This window comes from Harpegnathos saltator, unplaced genomic scaffold (genome assembly GCF_003227715.2).
Source record: "Harpegnathos saltator strain DR-91 unplaced genomic scaffold, Hsal_v8.6 scaffold817, whole genome shotgun sequence".
Taxonomy (NCBI): Eukaryota; Metazoa; Arthropoda; class Insecta; order Hymenoptera; family Formicidae; genus Harpegnathos; species Harpegnathos saltator.
This window is the reverse complement of record NW_020230668.1, coordinates 1-18,173: the sequence shown is the minus strand read 5'-3', so window position 1 is coordinate 18,173 and position 18,173 is coordinate 1. Positions and strand designations below refer to the sequence as shown.

At 32.5% G+C, this 18,173-nt stretch overlaps 4 protein-coding genes across 5 annotated transcripts; 3 read left to right on the top strand and 1 right to left on the bottom strand.

Moving 5' to 3' along the window:
- Window positions 1-562: 562 nt before the first annotated feature.
- On the bottom strand, window positions 563-1,660 carry LOC112590461 (protein ALP1-like). The gene is made up of 2 exons (XM_025306945.1): window positions 1,530-1,660; window positions 563-1,443 (listed from the first exon to the last, which is right to left on the bottom strand). The coding sequence occupies exons 1-2, from the start codon at window positions 1,657-1,659 to the stop codon at window positions 563-565; spliced, it is 1,011 nt and encodes a 336-aa protein (XP_025162730.1). The 5' UTR covers window position 1,660.
- A 633-nt stretch (window positions 1,661-2,293) lies between these two features.
- On the top strand, window positions 2,294-4,430 carry LOC112590463 (uncharacterized). The gene is made up of 4 exons (XM_025306949.1): window positions 2,294-2,745; window positions 2,982-3,264; window positions 3,327-3,494; window positions 3,639-4,430. The coding sequence occupies exons 1-4, from the start codon at window positions 2,512-2,514 to the stop codon at window positions 4,406-4,408; spliced, it is 1,455 nt and encodes a 484-aa protein (XP_025162734.1). The 5' UTR covers window positions 2,294-2,511; the 3' UTR covers window positions 4,409-4,430.
- Window positions 4,431-10,289: 5,859 nt separating this feature from the next.
- Window positions 10,290-16,555, top strand: LOC112590462 (DDRGK domain-containing protein 1-like). Of its 2 annotated transcripts, none has more exons than XM_025306947.1 (2): window positions 10,290-10,468; window positions 15,671-16,555. In XM_025306947.1, the coding sequence occupies exons 1-2, from the start codon at window positions 10,453-10,455 to the stop codon at window positions 16,441-16,443; spliced, it is 789 nt and encodes a 262-aa protein (XP_025162732.1). In that variant the 5' UTR covers window positions 10,290-10,452; the 3' UTR covers window positions 16,444-16,555. The 2 variants fall into 2 exon arrangements, with proteins under 2 accessions (XP_025162732.1, XP_025162731.1); XM_025306946.1 differs by lacking the exon at window positions 10,290-10,468 and adding an exon at window positions 14,614-15,140.
- Window positions 11,046-11,991, top strand: LOC105180998 (uncharacterized). Its single transcript, XM_025306948.1, has 4 exons — window positions 11,046-11,230; window positions 11,324-11,416; window positions 11,524-11,643; window positions 11,726-11,991. Exons 1-4 carry the CDS (start codon window positions 11,160-11,162, stop codon window positions 11,733-11,735), a joined length of 294 nt encoding a protein of 97 aa, XP_025162733.1. The 5' UTR covers window positions 11,046-11,159; the 3' UTR covers window positions 11,736-11,991.
- Window positions 16,556-18,173: the final 1,618 nt, after the last annotated feature.

Here is an 18,173-nt window from a genome sequence, read left to right as displayed (position 1 = left end):
GTTCGACTATGTTGTCACTCCATGAATACCAACATTTTTAAATCTGATACCATTTATTTTTCTACGGAGTGGTAATTCTGATAGGAGGTAAACATTTTTAAGGTTATATTGAGATGTAAAGGACATGAGGATACACCTACAACTAAGAAGAAAAGTGAGGAGATATATTAGAACCATGGAAGGTATTTAGTACTTTTTTATTATTTGATTACTCAGGTAGCAAAATAATGTCTAAAGATGTCTAAAGACATTTTAATGAAGTATTATTGACGTCTTTAGACGCCAATAGATTTTTAATTGCATTATAAAATATAACATTTATATTGCAGGATGTAAAAATATATGTGTATTAACATTTTTAGACATTAAATAAATATAAAGCTTAGCATGAGAATGGTTAGCAAATTATTTATTGTATTATATGATACATTTATTTTAATAACAAATAACCTAGGCTTGCTGCCTGGGTATAATATAATAAAATAAATAAAACCAATATAATAATCAGTGTACATTGTTTATTCCTGGTCAAATATTTCCCTCAATAATTACATCCTTCGATCTATTTGATGTCCAAAATTAATATTTCCATTACATTATCATAAATATTATCATTCAGTTCCTCCATTTCGACATCATCATAATCGACATTATCATCGTCATAATTCAAACATAAATTATGTAAGATACATGCAGCTACAATTGTATTTGTAATAAACGACATTTCACGGTATTCCGAAAAAAAATTTATTCGTCGAAAACGTCCTTTCAGATAACCAAATGCTTTTTCTACAGCCATACGCGTTGAAGAAAGTATGAAATTAAATTCGGTCTGAAGAGGAGTAAGATGACCGTTATCACGAAAAGGAGGAACAAGCCATTGTAAAGACGGATATGCAGAGTCTCCTATTATAAATTTTTCATCTGGAAAAATTACTTCTCTATGTTCATTAACTGAATTGTATAATGCAGATTTTCTCAAGACTCGTGCATCATGGAGAGAACCTGGCTGACCACAGTATATGTTAATGAATTTCATATCCGCATCTACAACAGCTTGTAGGCTTACAGAAAAGTATTTTTTCCGGTTACAATAATCTCTTGCATTCTCCACATTAGGTTTCTCTATTTTAATTTGAGTGCAGTCAATAGCCCCCATTATATTTGGAATGCCTCTTTTAGCATAAAACTGATGACAAACATATGCGACGTGTTGTCCTTCGGGCCATTTAATAACGTCGTCTAATTTTATCAATATCCAAGCTGTCACTCGGCGAATTACTCGAAAGACAGATGAAATTGAAACGTCAAATCTATCTGATATTGTTCGTAGAGGTTCTGTATTTGCCAAGTGCCACAAAAATATAAGAAAGCTGAGTTTCGCTTCAATTGGTCTCACTCCAAACGAATGAGAAGGAATAAATCCACTTTCATGCAATTCATCTAGAATATATAAAGAATTATACGTTTAAATATTATAAAATCATGTTTAAAAATATAAATTATTTGATATTTAAAATGAATATTACCTATTAATCGAATTGCTAAATTACGCTTAATTCGCAAGTGCTCTTTAAATTCTAAATCTGTCCAACTATCCACAACATGAAGATAATCTTCAACTCGATGTCTTTTACACCCACTGATTAAATATTTCATTAAAGGAAACAATAATAAATAACCATCGTTTTCTTCACTACTGAAAGATGTATCATCAATTGAAAGACTACTATTGTTCCAGTCTATTTCACTGTTGCTTGAGTCTTCTGCGCTTGCACTGGTGTTTATCATACTCTCCAGTACAAGATTAATAACTATCTTTTCCTTCCCATTCATCTATATTAAAATTACTTAATTAATTAATAAAACTATTAATTTTTTTAATAATATAAAATTAAATAAAGTGAAAAGATAAAATAAAACATGTTATATTTAATTAATATTAAAAATAGTATTATAAAAAATATATTTATTTAATTGATTACTTTTCCATAATAATTTAATGTACATAATTTAATAAGATTTTTTTAATCATTCTCTTCTATATATTTGATAAATAAGCTAATTTATAAGAAAATTTTGTTAAAAAACACTAACCTTTATATAACTTATAAGAAAGTATCTTGTAACGATTTAGATTATTATTTTAAATTATTGACATATGTCTGTTTGCATTGCAAACTAGTAACAAGATATATAAAGTAACTGCCCTGCACTCTAACGGTGAAAGAAAAAAGCTAAGCAGCGTTCCAGCCACGGTCTTGAATACAGGTCGGGAAACTCCTATGGAGGGGGTGACCCGCTTAGTGAAGGCATTTTTAGTTGACACTATCACCACTTGGAGCGCTGTAAGTTAAGAGTGCTATCTCGCTGCGCTAACTTCGTGAGCGGCTGTCATTGCGGAGTTAATGATAATTTATATAGAAGGTTATCGCAATTTGGTCATTGCAAACTTGGGTTTACCCAGCGAAATACAGTGTAACAAGCGCACAAAGTCGTAGTGAATTAACAATGACAAAGTATTGTGTCGTGCCGAAATGCAAGACTGGATGCAAAAGTGTCGCAGTGAAGTGTTCAGTTTTTAAAGTGCCAAAATGCGACGAATTGCGTAAAAAATGGATATCTGCAATCCCTGGCATAAAGGACCTGAAACCCAACCAATGCGTATGTGAAAAACATTTTGATAAAGCAAGTATAATAAGGGAGCTCGTAATGCGCGATGCACAAGGAAACGTGGTAACCGAGGTAAGCTCAGTTATGAAAAAAAATATTCTGTCGCGTCAAAAGAAATTTTAATAATATATCTATGTATTGACACTATAATTCAAGACTTATGTGACTAGTAATCTTATCCTGAGGTTTAAAGAAATTTAAAAAAGATAATTAAGAGCTAGATATAGTAGTCTCAGTGTATCTCGATTTCCAGACTTTAAAAATCAGATACCCAATTTGTATAAGTTGATTTTATGTAATTTGTTCAGGCTAAGTACCTGCGAACTCGTTTATTTAAATCTGCTGTGCCCACGATTTTCTATGAGTTTTCCTCGACTACGTTAGTTTCCAAGGACGAGGATTTGCAGGAAGAAAAGTTGGGTGTAGATGCTGCGAGTAATGGATCGCTTAACTCAGACGTGCATTGTACACTATCAAAATCCATCGAAATCACATTGCCTATTCCACAGTCTGTTGATGTGACAAGTAAATATTATCATGCTTTATTGTATTCCACGAATTCAAATAGCAATCCAGCAATTGATTCCTACTGTATGCAGCCATTCCATGATGCTATTTTCGTAATAGCTATTATATTATACACTCTGTTACAGCCGATGATATTGACGAGTTTTTGCTCTCTGAAAGCACGAATGTCAATACAGAGAATTTGAGTGCAATTGATTGCCAGCAAAGCAAAAAAGAAACAAATGATTTCACTGATTGTGAGAGAATATCGGACTCGGTTGACCTAAAGCTCATGAAAAGTATCAGCATGGCGTGTAAGTGTTGCTATTATTGTATCTACATTAACTATATATAAAAATGAACAAATATAGTATTGGTACGAACGTTTGCAGGGATTATAAGATTTAAGGTCTGATAATACGAATAATATCATTACATATATATTTTATATGTTTTAGCGTACAAAGATTCGTTAATCACAATACCAAAGTCGTGGAGTTTCACCGAGTCGTACAGAGGAACAAAACGGTATTTGATATTCTCACACGTATGGTTGATGACCAATAATGACACAGATGGTCCTATTATAGACAAAAGTGTCATAATCGACGACGTAGACGGCACAATTGATTACAAGATTTTTGGAAAATCGGTCGACATTCAAGAAATTAAGATCTTGCAAAATATGAACGATGTAACGTCGCTACATGCCGTTTTGTCGAAATTCGAAAGCATGCCAGTTTGTCAAGGAGTTGGTCCAGTTGAAGAATGTCTTATTCAACGAGACATCGCGTATCGAACTTCTTGCAATGTTTGGCATCATACCGATTGTGAATTAACCACCAAAACGAAAAGGTGCAAACGTTGCACAATATTGAAAAACACGTTGCTGCAAAAAAAGGCACGTTTTAAAAAGCGTGATCAAGTAAAAAGAGTCGTGGGAACCACAAATCCAATTGATCTTAAGAAAATAAATGCCTTGAGAAAAAAATTGAGCGTAACGCGTCGAATGAAAAATCGATCAAAAATTCGAATCGCCTTGTTGCAAGATCAGTTTATCTCTAAGCAAAACGAGCTGGCAAATATTCAGGACGAAACATTGGAGAAAAAATATGTTTCCTTGAATATACCAAAAACAATGCAAAATACGTTGATGGAAATAATAACTTCAGCAAAACACATGCCTCACATCTCCTGTCATATACACTCCAATATTACATTCGAATGAGAATGAGACAGTTTACATTTCAAGAAAATGAAAAGAAGAAAAAAGTATTTGTACAGAAAAAAAAATTATCAAAACTTACAAATCGATGAACTATTTCGATAAGTTTATAACATTGCATGATAAATAAATGTAATTATAATTGTTAACATTTACTCTGTGAATAAAAAGCGGAAATGGATTGCTATTTCAAAAAGTAATCACATCTTTCATTAATTCACATTTATTACCTCTGCATTTACCTCAATATGATAAATAAACATTATTTCTATGTACAACGGGAGTGATTTATTATTTTATTTCACTTTACGAATATCGCGGGATAGTACTATTACTACTATGTTTACGCGAGCGTTACTTCTGTAGTAACTTATTCGAATTATCGCAACTTACGATAATTCACTCCGCGTAAACGGGGATTTATTGAATAGAATCCCGTTTATGCAGAGTAAATTATCATAAGTTACAATAATTTAAGTAAGATACTACAAAAGTAACGCTCGCGTAAACATAATATATGTCTTTTACATAATTACAATACGTAATAATTAAATAACACATTTTCTTACTTTTCGTAAAATATTTGTTAAAAATACATTAACCGGAATCGAACTAAAAACGGTAAGAGTGCAAGGATCTCATGCTACCACTCATTCACATTTTTCAGCTAACAAGATACATATACTTTTTTCATTTTACATTTATTACAACGCGCATGCGTGACAAAAAGTTCTTGCAACGCAGCGGCGTGCGCGGTTAGAAGGCGAACCAAAAATATCGCCACTAAGCGAGTCACCCCCACCACCAAAAAAAGGTAGGAGTTTCCCGACCTGTATTCAAGACCGTGGTTCCAGCTACAAGTCGACACTGTGTAACCAGAGAGAAGAATGAGAGCGGCCACCGGCCGCATTTCGGGGGATACGGCTAGACGCATTTTAGAGACGCCATCTGACCAAAATGCGCCTAAACTACGTCCGCTAGGCGCACTTTCACGGTGATAAAAGTAAAATGCGCCTAGGTGCGTGTCCGTACTACTTCCATGCAATGGATAGTAGATTAGAAAAAGACAGACGACAGACAATCGTTCCGTCTTTGTCTCACTACTGAGCGGCGCGCGGCAGTAAACACGAGGCGAGGTAGCGGCGATCTTATCGCTAAGCGAACATCTCTCCGCTTTTCTTTCATCTTTCACGCTCCAGAGACATCAAGAGACGCGGTAGCGTCTCGTGTCAAGGGAACGTGCGAAGCGAGGAATTATTTTTCATGCACGCAAGGTAGCACATGGGAGACTAGACGAGCGTCGACATATTATCTGTTTCTTTTCCGCTCGTCTAGCTTATTGACTGCGTGAGCCGCGAGATTTTTCTCGCTACTCCTATACCTCACTCTTTCTCTCTCTCTCTCGCTCGTTCTTTCTCTCTCTCGCGCACTTGCTCGCTCTTCCTCTCTTCTCGTGTTCTTACGGCTTGGTTAATATTAATTACATGACAATATATATATATAAATAAATGACACATATATAGTGTATATGTATATAAAGAATATTTAGTATTAATGCACAAATAAAGAAGAGAGAATTATAATGAGAGACGAAAAGTTAATAGAAATCCACTCTTAGCCAATATATACATCTTTTAAAAATGATTTGTTATTAAAGTATATGACAGAATAATTTATTTATGCTAATAAATTTAAATTAAAAATTAAATGAAATGTTATTTGTTTTGTAAAAGATATTCCATTGTTACATTTTTCTTTTCGTAGCAAAAATAAATTTAGTCTAGTAAAAGAAGAAATTAGTTTTATTATCATATTTCAATTACGACTTTATTATTTAATTTTACGAATAGATAACGTGCATATTGTTGCTCAACGGAAACCGCGAGAAAATGGTGATCTCCGTCAAAAAATAAATGCAAACTTTTTAATAATATAATAATTTTTTTACGTAAGTGTTTGTTTTTATAGTATAACCTGTTGAATTTTATTAATTATTAATTCAGCATGTTATAGTACAAAAAATATATTTTAATATAAAAATTAATGTAATATTAACTGTTTACATTTGCAAGAAATATGGATAGAACAGGATAGGTTGCAATGATACATAGGAAGAAAAAAGATAGATGGATAAATAGATAGATAGATAGATATAGAGATAGATATAGGTGGATAAATAGATAGACAGATAGATAAATAGATAGATGGATAGATAGATATAGAGAAATAGATAGATAGATAGTTAGATAGTATAGAAAAAAAGATAAATAGAAATATAATTATCATTATTATTATTATTAATGTTTTCAGTTTCAAGAGAACATTCGCTTAAACGTAAGTCTTACTTAGGTCCAGTTACGAGTGTTAACACTCGTAAAGTCAGCCGAGTTTTAAACATCTCGTAGAAACAAGTGCTTCAACTCATCAATATAAATGTAGAGGAAAGTAACCGAAACAGCCAAAAACCTCCTACAGAAAGGAAGAGATTTGAGCATAAATTCATATTCAGTAGTTTCGAGACATTAAGTCAATTAGACATTCCATGTTAATGTAAGTTGCATATTAAATAATAATCATTCATTGTTAATCTCTTTTCTGCTTCGCATTTATTTTCGAGCTTTTTGCATTATGTTTCAAATCAGCATGTTAATCTTTGACTTGCGAAAGGAATTGTTCAATTAACAATTGAAACTTAGAGAATGTAATGAAAGGCCATATATCATTGATAATTGATATGAGCAATTTCAATCGGTTCAATCGAAGAGCGTTCCGTTGTGTAGGTTACAATTGGTTATATAGATAATATTTATAATCGTAACATCGTGAAAGATGCCGATGATTGAAAAACGCTAAGATTTAGTTTCATAATTTATTTTAACCGGAGTTTAAGACTTATTGAGACAAACTTGCATAGTCATATTATTCATATGCATAACTGAAGTAGAACAAATAATTATATAAAAGTGAAGATGATGTCAAACTTAAGTTAAAATAATTTTGACGTTATCTTGACCTTTGATGATTATTTGTTCTAGAGAAAGAAACAGATTAATTAAATGTAAAATATGTCTAATATAAAAGGCACGCTTGTACGGATTATGATTGGTTGATTTCCTTGTGCACATCAATGATGCGATTATGTAATTTTGTTGAGATAGGCTTTTAAAGAGTTGTCTTATTGAACCCGACAAAAGATACGTATATTTCGTTAATTTTTTTTGCGGAAGCGAAAAAGATCACATGATTAAAAGATTACGGGTTTTGAGAGTTTGCTTAATGATGTTTGAAGAATATATATACATTTTTCTACAAGTATGTAAGTTTAAAAATATATAAAATATTGCAGTAAAAGCAAAGAGGTTGCAAATAGACGATTCCAAGGAATTTCTAAATGTGTGTGATTTAATTTTACACAATTATTTAAAGTAGCTTTTTATTTTCTATAAGTATAGCTATCGTCTGAACTACAATCGGAACACAAATAATAACATGGTAGCATTTAGAACAAAAATCGTCTATTTCTGGCCTCTCGGTAAAGTTTAATAAAAAATATTAATTATTAATGAATTTGGTTAATTGTAGTTAAAACGGTAAAGAGAAGTCTATTTTATAATGCTGCCAAGTTGCAAGTCGATTGGTCAAATAGTTATTGAGATATCGTGCGTACCGTGGAACCTCCTTGCTTTCACTGCAATATTTTTCATATTTTTAATCTTATATGTAGAAATTTATATACATTCTTTACAAACATCACATTAAACAAACCCTCAAAACAAAAATCCTGTACTCTTAAAGAAACAGGATATTAATCTAAAAAATAGAAACGATCAGAAATAACCGCTCGGTACTTCTAATATTAACGAATTATATTCCGGTTAAAATAATATAAATCGTATAATATATTCCGGTTAATGTAATATAAGTCGTATAATATATTCCGGTTAATATAATATAAGTCGTGAAACTGGACCTAAGTAAGACTTACGTTTAAGCGAATGTTCTCTTGAAACTGAAAACATTAATAATAATAATAATGATAATTATATTTCTATTTATCTTTTTTTCTATACTATCTAACTATCTATCTATCTATTTCTCTATATCTATCTATCCATCTATCTATTTATCTATCTGTCTATCTATTTATCCACCTATATCTATCTCTATATCTATCTATCTATCTATTTATCCATCTATCTTTTTTCTTCCTATGTATCATTGCAACCTATCCTGTTCTATCCATATTTCTTGCAAATGTAAACAGTTAATATTACATTAATTTTTATATTAAAATATATTTTTTGTACTATAACATGCTGAATTAATAATTAATAAAATTCAACAGGTTATACTATAAAAACAAACACTTACGTAAAAAAATTATTATATTATTAAAAAGTTTGCATTTATTTTTTGACGGAGATCACCATTTTCTCGCGGTTTCCGTTGAGCAACAATATGCACGTTATCTATTCGTAAAATTAAATAATAAAGTCGTAATTGAAATATGATAATAAAACTAATTTCTTCTTTTACTAGACTAAATTTATTTTTGCTACGAAAAGAAAAATGTAACAATGGAATATCTTTTACAAAACAAATAACATTTCATTTAATTTTTAATTTAAATTTATTAGCATAAATAAATTATTCTGTCATATACTTTAATAACAAATCATTTTTAAAAGATGTATATATTGGCTAAGAGTGGATTTCTATTAACTTTTCGTCTCTCATTATAATTCTCTCTTCTTTATTTGTGCATTAATACTAAATATTCTTTATATACATATACACTATATATGTGTCATTTATTTATATATATATATTGTCATGTAATTAATATTAACCAAGCCGTAAGAACACGAGAAGAGAGGAAGAGCGAGCAAGTGCGCGAGAGAGAGAAAGAACGAGCGAGAGAGAGAGAGAAAGAGTGAGGTATAGGAGTAGCGAGAAAAATCTCGCGGCTCACGCAGTCAATAAGCTAGACGAGCGGAAAAGAAACAGATAATATGTCGACGCTCGTCTAGTCTCCCATGTGCTACCTTGCGTGCATGAAAAATAATTCCTCGCTTCGCACGTTCCCTTGACACGAGACGCTACCGCGTCTCTTGATGTCTCTGGAGCGTGAAAGATGAAAGAAAAGCGGAGAGATGTTCGCTTAGCGATAAGATCGCCGCTACCTCGCCTCGTGTTTACTGCCGCGCGCCGCTCAGTAGTGAGACAAAGACGGAACGATTGTCTGTCGTCTGTCTTTTTCTAATCTACTATCCATTGCATGGAAGTAGTACGGACACGCACCTAGGCGCATTTTACTTTTATCACCGTGAAAGTGCGCCTAGCGGACGTAGTTTAGGCGCATTTTGGTCAGATGGCGTCTCTAAAATGCGTCTAGCCGTATCCCCCGAAATGCGGCCGGTGGCCGCTCTCATTCTTCTCTCTGGTGTAACACTGTGTCACACAGTGTATGACTGTGTTCCGTTGCTGGAAAACACCCATCATTTCTGCTATCGTATGCGATATCGCATGCGATATCTAGGGTCCTCGTTTCAGGAATAGACCCCCTTATTCTTACAGCCATTGTAGATGGGCCTTTACAGCTATTGTAGACGAGCCTTTATATTACAAGCTTGTCGGACGTTCCGATTAGCCGAGTTTCTATGACTTCCAATTTTTTCTCTCATCGCTTTAGAAATTCTTTATTTTACAGCCAATTGGAACGTCCGACGAGTTTATCGTACGATGCATATAATATTAGCCTGAAGCTCATTGGTTGGGGCACTATCTTTTCCTGTAAAACGAAAAGCGCGTTACAAATGGTATATGAATGGAACCTTGAGGTTTCGATTGATTACACGTAACAAAACGGCAGGAGAATGGCGTATGGGTACACCCATAGACATAGTAAGAATAGACTGCGTGTGAGGGCCAAAACTTGAAGATCAAGTAGAAAGAGACGGACAATAGGTGCCGATTATCTTTCTCTCTCACACAAGGAAAGGAGTGGGGAAAGAGTGGGGAGCGAAAAAGAGTAGTGAAACAGCTGTATGCGGTTGAAAAGAGGTGTGTAGTCGGTTCCCAGTTTATTTGCTGCACGATTCAGGAGATGCTCTGCTTTATTTATTTAAAGTTAGTATCAACGTATTGTTACGCGCTTAATTTCCCTGCGATCACACGCGCATGTCGGACGTAGCAGGATTAAGGGTAGCGTGAAGGTTAGAATCACATTGGAAGATCTTCTCTAACTGCTCTGTCCGCGTTTCTCTGCAGCTTTATTTCTTTACTTTCCTTCTAATGCCTCGGACATTCGTTTCGCATTTTCATTTAAGAAAAACTGATTATTCTGTCAGTGTTGTGTCAGTGCTGGTGTGTTGCTAAAAGTTTTTGTTGACTACAGTTAATCGAATCCATCGACGCACCATAGCATATACATATTCACGGAGAAAACAAGGAATAAAATAATTTAAAAAATAGTTACTGCGTGCTGTATTGTGGTGTGGAAGAAAACTCTCTTTATCCACGATCATTTCATAAGTAATTTAAAAAATATATTTGTATTCAATATGAATGTAAACATATCGTAATTAATAATATATATACACATATATATAAGTGAAATATATATGTAAAAAATTTACAGAATCCCAAAAAATGAAGAAATGCGAAAAAATTGTTTCACGTTATTGGCCGTGATGTATCTTACAAAGGAGTAAAAATATGCAGTGACCACTTTACAAAAAATGACTATCATGAAATGAATGAATATAAACAAAATAAAATATTGAGAAAGACTGCAGTTCCATTAATTTTCGTGGAAGAAAATTGGTGAGAATGTTAAATTATAAATAAGAATATACATGTAATAATCTTACAGGAAGATGCAATAGATCCATTACATTGAAATATTTTATTTTGTAGTAAACATGTGGAGAAGGATACAGATACCAATTTAAGCACAGATATAAATACAAATACAGCAGAAAATAATGACATAGACAATGAAAGAAATAGGTAAGAAACACTAAAGATACACTAAGATATACACCAAAAGGGAAAATAAAGTTATCGTAATATATAAGATAAAACATTAATGTATGTGAATATTTTTTGTTTTATAGTCAAAATACGAGTAAGAATTCCATTACGGACACAGATACAGATATACGTACACATGTAGCAGAAGATGTTAATAACATAAATATCCATAGCAACCACAGTAATAATCACAGTAGAAAAAAGTGAGATATCTAAAGATTTAAATAATTTTTCCTATCGAGTATTATTTCAATAAATTATAAATTATCAAAATTTTATTTTCAGGAAATTATAGCAAGAGAATTTTAGAAACTCAAAAATTAAAAAAATATTTGTAAACACTTCTAAACATGCTACAAAATGCTTCCGTAAAACAGATTTTGTGTCTGATGCAAAATGGGAGCAGTTTGTAAGATATGTGTCATATATTCGAAATGAAACAAAAAGTATGTGGCAAAAGAAAAACCTTATGCAGAAGAAAGTTTTAACTTATAAAGATTTGCTTCAGGACCTGAAAAGTAAAAACTTTATAACAAATAATGGTATAGATGCAGTCAAAGTAAGTTGAGTTTAGCTATTTTCCATTCGCAGAAAGATTTGAAATTCACATTGTCCACAATGTTTATTCTTTTATAAAAAAGTTCATGATAACTCTCCAATCACAATGTGACTTCATCATAATATTGACTCTTATAGAAAGGTCCATGCTAATGAAGCAAATGATAGAACAATACTTGATTTCTACATCATGTTAAAAATATGATATAACAAATGTTGTGCGTATACATATACCCTCTCAATCTACAAATCTACAAATGCACTAATGATGTTATATCTTCGTTCTAAATAAGTTATTATGTATATGTCTATGCGTACAACCATTTGTCTCCTTGATTTCTTCTGTTATTACATCTATATTTTGTACTTCCTTTTTCTTTATTTAGGATATATTGTCACCTGTTATGCAACAGTTGCTACTTACAATGTTAAATAAGAAGCGAAAAAAGTCGTTCCCCGAAAGTTTAAAAAGTTTTGCATGCACGTTACATTTTCATTCGCCTGCAGCATATTTGTATGTAAGAAAAATGTTTTTAAAAAGTTTACCTCACCGCAGTACACTGCGCATGTGGACGCAGACAATTCGTAGCAATTTCGGTATATCTGAACAATCGTTTAAAACTAAACTCGATAAGGTGCAAAATGCTAGAGAGAAAGGAAAACACTTAGTTTTCAATATAACTTTTGATGAAATGAATATTAAGAAAAAAGTTGATTGGGACGGCAAAGAATTACACGATTTTATTGAAACGGGTATTAAAGATAGTAAGTCTGATAGTCTGCCACTTGCTACCCATATCCTTCTTTTTATGTTAGTGTGCATAAATGATCATTTTAAAATCCCAATTGCATTTTATGTTATCGAGGCATTAAATGATAAGGAAAAAGCAAATTTGTTAAATAACATTTTAAGTATTCTCCATGAAAAAGCAATTTACGTTGTTAGTATTACATTTGATGGAGCAACTTCTAATATTGCAATATGCGAGATACTAGGCGCACAGTTAAAACACGTCAATTTTGAACATATTGTTCCATATTTTAAGTATCCTATTGACAAATCTAAAAATATTTATATTTTTTATGATGCATGTCACATGTTGAAGCTTGTGAGGAATGCAATTAGTAAAGGGGTTATTAAAGATAAAGACAAAAATGTAATAAGTTGGAACTTTCTGAAAGAATTAGTAAATGTGCAAACTGTGGAAAAATTACATGTTGCCAATAAAATGCGAAAAAGGCATACACAGTTTTTTAATGAAAAGATGAAAGTTAATCTAGCAGCACAAACATTAAGTAATTCTGTGGCTGATGCATTGACGTTTTTAGAATATGAATTAAAAGAACCAAGATTTATAGGAGCTTCAACTACTGCAACATTTTGTAAAACTTTCAATGACATATTTGATATCTTAAATTCACGTAACATATACAATAAAACTGAAAATAAACATGCAATAACAAGAAATACATTATGTACTATTAAAGATAAAGCTAAAACTTTTATGCATTACATTGCTTCCTTAACAATAAATGATGTTCCCGTATTACAAAGCATCCTCAAAACAGGTTTCATTGGATTTATAATTAATTTGCAGAACGTTATTGCATTAGCAGAAGAATTATTTAATGTAAATGCAATAAACTTTCTTCTTACTTATAAATTATCACAGGACCATATCGAAACTTTTTTTTCATTGATTAGAAGAATGCATGGTTGGAATAATAATCCTAGCGTAAAGCAATTTAAGGTGTCATATAGAAAGATATTGCATTTAGCGAATGTGTCAGTCTCATTGAATGCTAATTGCATTCCACAAGATGATACTGTATTGCTAACACTTTCACATGAATCTACGAATGATATACAGACAATTAACGAACATGTAGAACAAAACAAAGATACTATTTTAGAAGAAAGATCTTTAGAAGACGAACCTTCAGATCTTATCTTTATTGAACATAATTATGTATTACATGATAAAAAAGTTAATGAATATGCTGAAGAAATCATTGCTTACATATCAGGATATGTTGCTAAAACTATTATGAAAAGAATTAATTGTTCAGAATGCAAGCAATTACTTTCAAATAATACATATAAACAGTTGAATATAGAGCGTACCAGTAAACTTATACAGATAAAGGATCGAGGCAACCTATGTGAAGCATCAAATGATGTGATTACGATATGTAAGATAGCATATAAAATAGTACGATGTAATCAACATAGACTATTTACAAATAAAAATATTCTTGCACATCTCATATGTGAGGCTGTACGCTCCATTCCTGTGCATATATTTGACTATAATAATCATATATTCGATCAAAGTCCACTTTTTGATCACCGAAACCAAATAATTAAATTAATTTTGAAAACATTTTTTAATTTAATTTTAAAACATGAAAGTACATCATTCGCAGATTCGATACAACGAGTTCGGATGAAAAATAATAAAATAACCTTGTTCAAAAATCAATAAATAAACAACAACTTATATAAAAATATATATATATTTTTTTAATAAAGATTATATTACTTTGTAATATTGATATTTTTATTACAACTTTTCCACACATATTCATGTATAAAATATTTAATCGTTTCAACATAAATGTTTACACGTAGTTTATAATAGTTGAAACACATTTATCTCTAAATTTTAAACGGTTTTATTTAACATTACACAACTTTTCTTAACCTAACATCATGTATATAACACGTTATATATTACTACGCATCACTGTGCATGCGTGAGCAGAGAAAGAAAGATACTCGGCACTTGCTTTCTGTCTCTTTCTACCTGATCTTCAGTCCTCACAAGAGTACACGCGCAGTCTATTCTTACTATGTCTATGGGTACACCTTTCTACCTAAAGCCATATACCGTACCGAACTGAACTGTAACAAAACGGCCGCAAAAAGGCGATATAACGATATTCATTTATATTCATTCATTGTTAAAAGTGATTATGAAAAAATAGCGAGTGCAACTGAAAGGCGGGCGGTTCTATTCTTCTCACTTATCAAAATTGTATCAGCAACTAGTGAACATGGATGTGACATTATTGATATTTGCCACTTCGGTCATCGTTGCCCTGATTGTTATATGCACTGTCCTTCTGCGACACAGAACCGGTATGCTGCTGTTTCACGACAGCCTTCTTTTCATCAGTCGAATACGATATTGGGTGTATATTGATTTACGTATCATATACATGTTGTTTCGCACCCATTGCTCCTTTTTCTTATAACCTATAAACTTATTTTCAAAATAGCTGTACATAGCATATACTTCTTTTGCTTTTCAAGTTGATATCTGCGTTCACCGTGGATTCGTTTTCAGCTTATTTCTCTCCCTCAAGGGGAGAACTGAAATGTTCACGAAACGCCGAATATGAATCCATGTTGTACGTGAATCCACCAACTCGGAAACCGATTCAAATATTACATTGCGTGAACCATGATATCACTTGCTTCGAATGGCAGTTGAACGTAATTCACTGCCAGTTTCGTTTGAATTGAATATTTTTTATGCCAATGACTTGTATTGCTTACAATTTTAAGTGACAAATTTTCCAAAGTAACATCGTTTCTGCGAACAATCGTTATGCGTTCCTACATACATACACAAGCAAAGAAAAACAAATTTATATTTTGTTATTTAGGTGCTCGAAGGAAGCAAACTGATATTCAAGATACTGCGGCGCTGGGTCAACCGGTAAGAAGAGCAGCCGGTGTTAGAAATGCTAGGCATCGTATGCAAGGAAACATTAATCGTCAACAACATGATGAGGACAATCGAATAGTTGACGAAGATAATGACAATACAGATGACAAAACAGAATTACCGGATTATAAGATAGGGGCGAAGAAGCGAGCCAAGTTGGCAGCCAAAGCGGAGAAGAAATTGCAGAGAGAAGCGGCAGAACGAGACAGGGAGGAACGTAAGAAGCGAGAACAGCTTGTTCGAGAGGAGAAGGATAAACAGGCTGAGAAAGAACTTGCGGAGAGATTACGAATGGAGGAGGAAGAAAGAAAAGCCAGAGAGGAGAAGGAGAAAAGAGAGTACGAAGAATATTTGAGAATAAAAGAAGCATTCAGCGTAGAAGAGGAAGGTTATCATGAGGAAAACAAGGAAGACAAGGAGAACTTGTTGCAAAAATTTATCCAATATATAAAACAGAATAAGGTATTGATCTTGGAGGATTTAGCTGCACATTTTGGCCTCAAGACATCTAATGTAATAGAGAGAATTCAAGAATTGCGAGCTTGTGATAGGTTAACTGGAGTAATTGATGACAGAGGAAAATTTATTTATATTTCAGAGAATGAACTCCAGACGGTTGTTAAATTTGTGCAACAGCGTGGTAGGGTCAGTATTGCTGAATTAGTTGAGAATTCGAATAATTTAATTAGTTTAGCGCCTGTAAAAAGTTGAGGCATTTCTGCTAGCTAAGTAATCAGATTGATAATAATTATAAAGTTTCTACATGTATACATATCGATTACAATGCTGTTGAATGATGTGAATATAATTAAAATTTGCTACGAGAAAATCTGTATCTCTTTTTATTAACATAAATTTATGATAATTTTCATATGAAAGGACATAATGTGTATGAATATATATATATATATATATATATATATATATATATATATACACACAGGGTGTTTCCGGATTAAATAGCCAAACTTAAAATATGAATTTGGGATCTCAAAACAACAAATATTTATCTGGAAGTTTGCTCGCAAATACTTCCTTGAAGAGATATTGAAGTTTTGAACTATAGGAGTGAATAATATCGAAATAATTTGATTTATCCTCTTTATTGCTTCACAGTAATTAACGTAATTTCAACATAATAATCACAATTTAACGTAATTATTAAATATTTTATTCAAAATGATGACTTCCAGTGCAGAGATATCTATCAATCAAGCATCTATCAATAATAGAAAGAGTGGCTGACTGATATTGTGCAATTGAAATTTCATTGCACACATGTATTATTCTCTGTTGTAATGATTGAAGCTCATTTAACAGTCACTTCATATACTTTTTGTTTTAAAACACCTCATACAAAAAATCTAATAGGGTTAAATCTAATGGGGTGAACGCGGAGGCCAAGCACAGGTCTAACACGACCGATCTATCTTCCGAGAAAATGAACATTAAGCCATTGTCGGGACCTCTGCCATAGTGAGGCAGGACAGCCGTCCAGTTGAACAAAGAGTTCATTCTGATGTTTAAAGAAATATTTTCCAAAAGATCGTAAAATCATTGTTAAAAAATCCAGATATCCGTTCGCATTCAAATGATCTGGTAGAAAATGGGGTCCAATTAAAGTATAATACATTATTCCTAACCACATATTGCACTTAAAACTGTATTGGAAATGTGTTCACGAGTTGCTCGAGGATTTTCACGTGACCAAACATGACCATTTCTTTGATTGAGATGCCTTGTGTGTGTGTGTGTATATATATATAATATATAATCCTATGTAGATTAAAATTTCTCCTTCGATTCCAAATTAGTAACACCACCTTATAAGATAGGGGCGAAGAGGCGAGCCAAGTTGGCAGCCAAAGCGCCTGTGGTCCACCCAAAAATCAAATAATCTTTTCAATGTTCTGTCTAACGGAAGATTAACAACACTAAGCTACATACTACGTTAAGTAGACCTTATTTTTACTACATTTTAATAACGACAAAATTTTATCTTTCAACAATCTTTTTGAGCCTACTTTCTTGATTTGGGAATCTACTAAGAAACCAATTAAAAATATTAATATATAAATAGAAAACGTTGCGAAAGATTCGACAGAGCTCCGAGACAATTTCGATTAAATATATTAAGTATATTTGTAAGTATATTTGTACTCTTTTTGCCGTTTGCTCTTTGTGCGTTCTTCTGTCGAACCTTTCCAATATTAATGTATAACACTGGCGACGGGGAAGAATTTTGCGATCCATGCGCATCCTGACGACAAAAGAATCGATGTGTGCGTCAGATTCTAGTTACCTTAAGCTGCAAGCTATACGCGCAGATTCTATTTTTCCCTGAGAATGCATAATTTATTTCGCAGTGGGCATGCAATTAATCGTGACCACTTGGTTGTGAAAATATACGCATTGAAAGAAAAAATGTGTATATTGCGCGC

What these genes read in the sequence shown, in the direction of transcription:
- LOC112590462 (XM_025306946.1), top strand. Translation starts at nt 15,056, where the DNA reads ATGGATGTGACATTATTGATATTTGCCACTTCGGTCATCGTTGCCCTG. An exon ending in CCTTCTGCGACACAGAACCG is followed by an intron (nt 15,141 to 15,670) that starts GTATGCTGCTGT and finishes TTTGTTATTTAG; the next exon opens with GTGCTCGAAGGAAGCAAACT.
- LOC112590461 (XM_025306945.1), bottom strand. Translation starts at nt 1,659, where the DNA reads ATGAAATATTTAATCAGTGGGTGTAAAAGACATCGAGTTGAAGATTAT. An exon ending in TTTAGCAATTCGATTAATAG is followed by an intron (nt 1,444 to 1,529) that starts GTAATATTCATT and finishes TATATATTCTAG; the next exon opens with ATGAATTGCATGAAAGTGGA.
- LOC112590463 (XM_025306949.1), top strand. Translation starts at nt 2,512, where the DNA reads ATGACAAAGTATTGTGTCGTGCCGAAATGCAAGACTGGATGCAAAAGT. An exon ending in TCCAGCAATTGATTCCTACT is followed by an intron (nt 3,265 to 3,326) that starts GTATGCAGCCAT and finishes ACTCTGTTACAG; the next exon opens with CCGATGATATTGACGAGTTT. An exon ending in GAAAAGTATCAGCATGGCGT is followed by an intron (nt 3,495 to 3,638) that starts GTAAGTGTTGCT and finishes TATATGTTTTAG; the next exon opens with CGTACAAAGATTCGTTAATC.
- LOC105180998 (XM_025306948.1), top strand. Translation starts at nt 11,160, where the DNA reads ATGAATGAATATAAACAAAATAAAATATTGAGAAAGACTGCAGTTCCA. An exon ending in ATTTTCGTGGAAGAAAATTG is followed by an intron (nt 11,231 to 11,323) that starts GTGAGAATGTTA and finishes TTTATTTTGTAG; the next exon opens with TAAACATGTGGAGAAGGATA. An exon ending in ATAGACAATGAAAGAAATAG is followed by an intron (nt 11,417 to 11,523) that starts GTAAGAAACACT and finishes TTTGTTTTATAG; the next exon opens with TCAAAATACGAGTAAGAATT.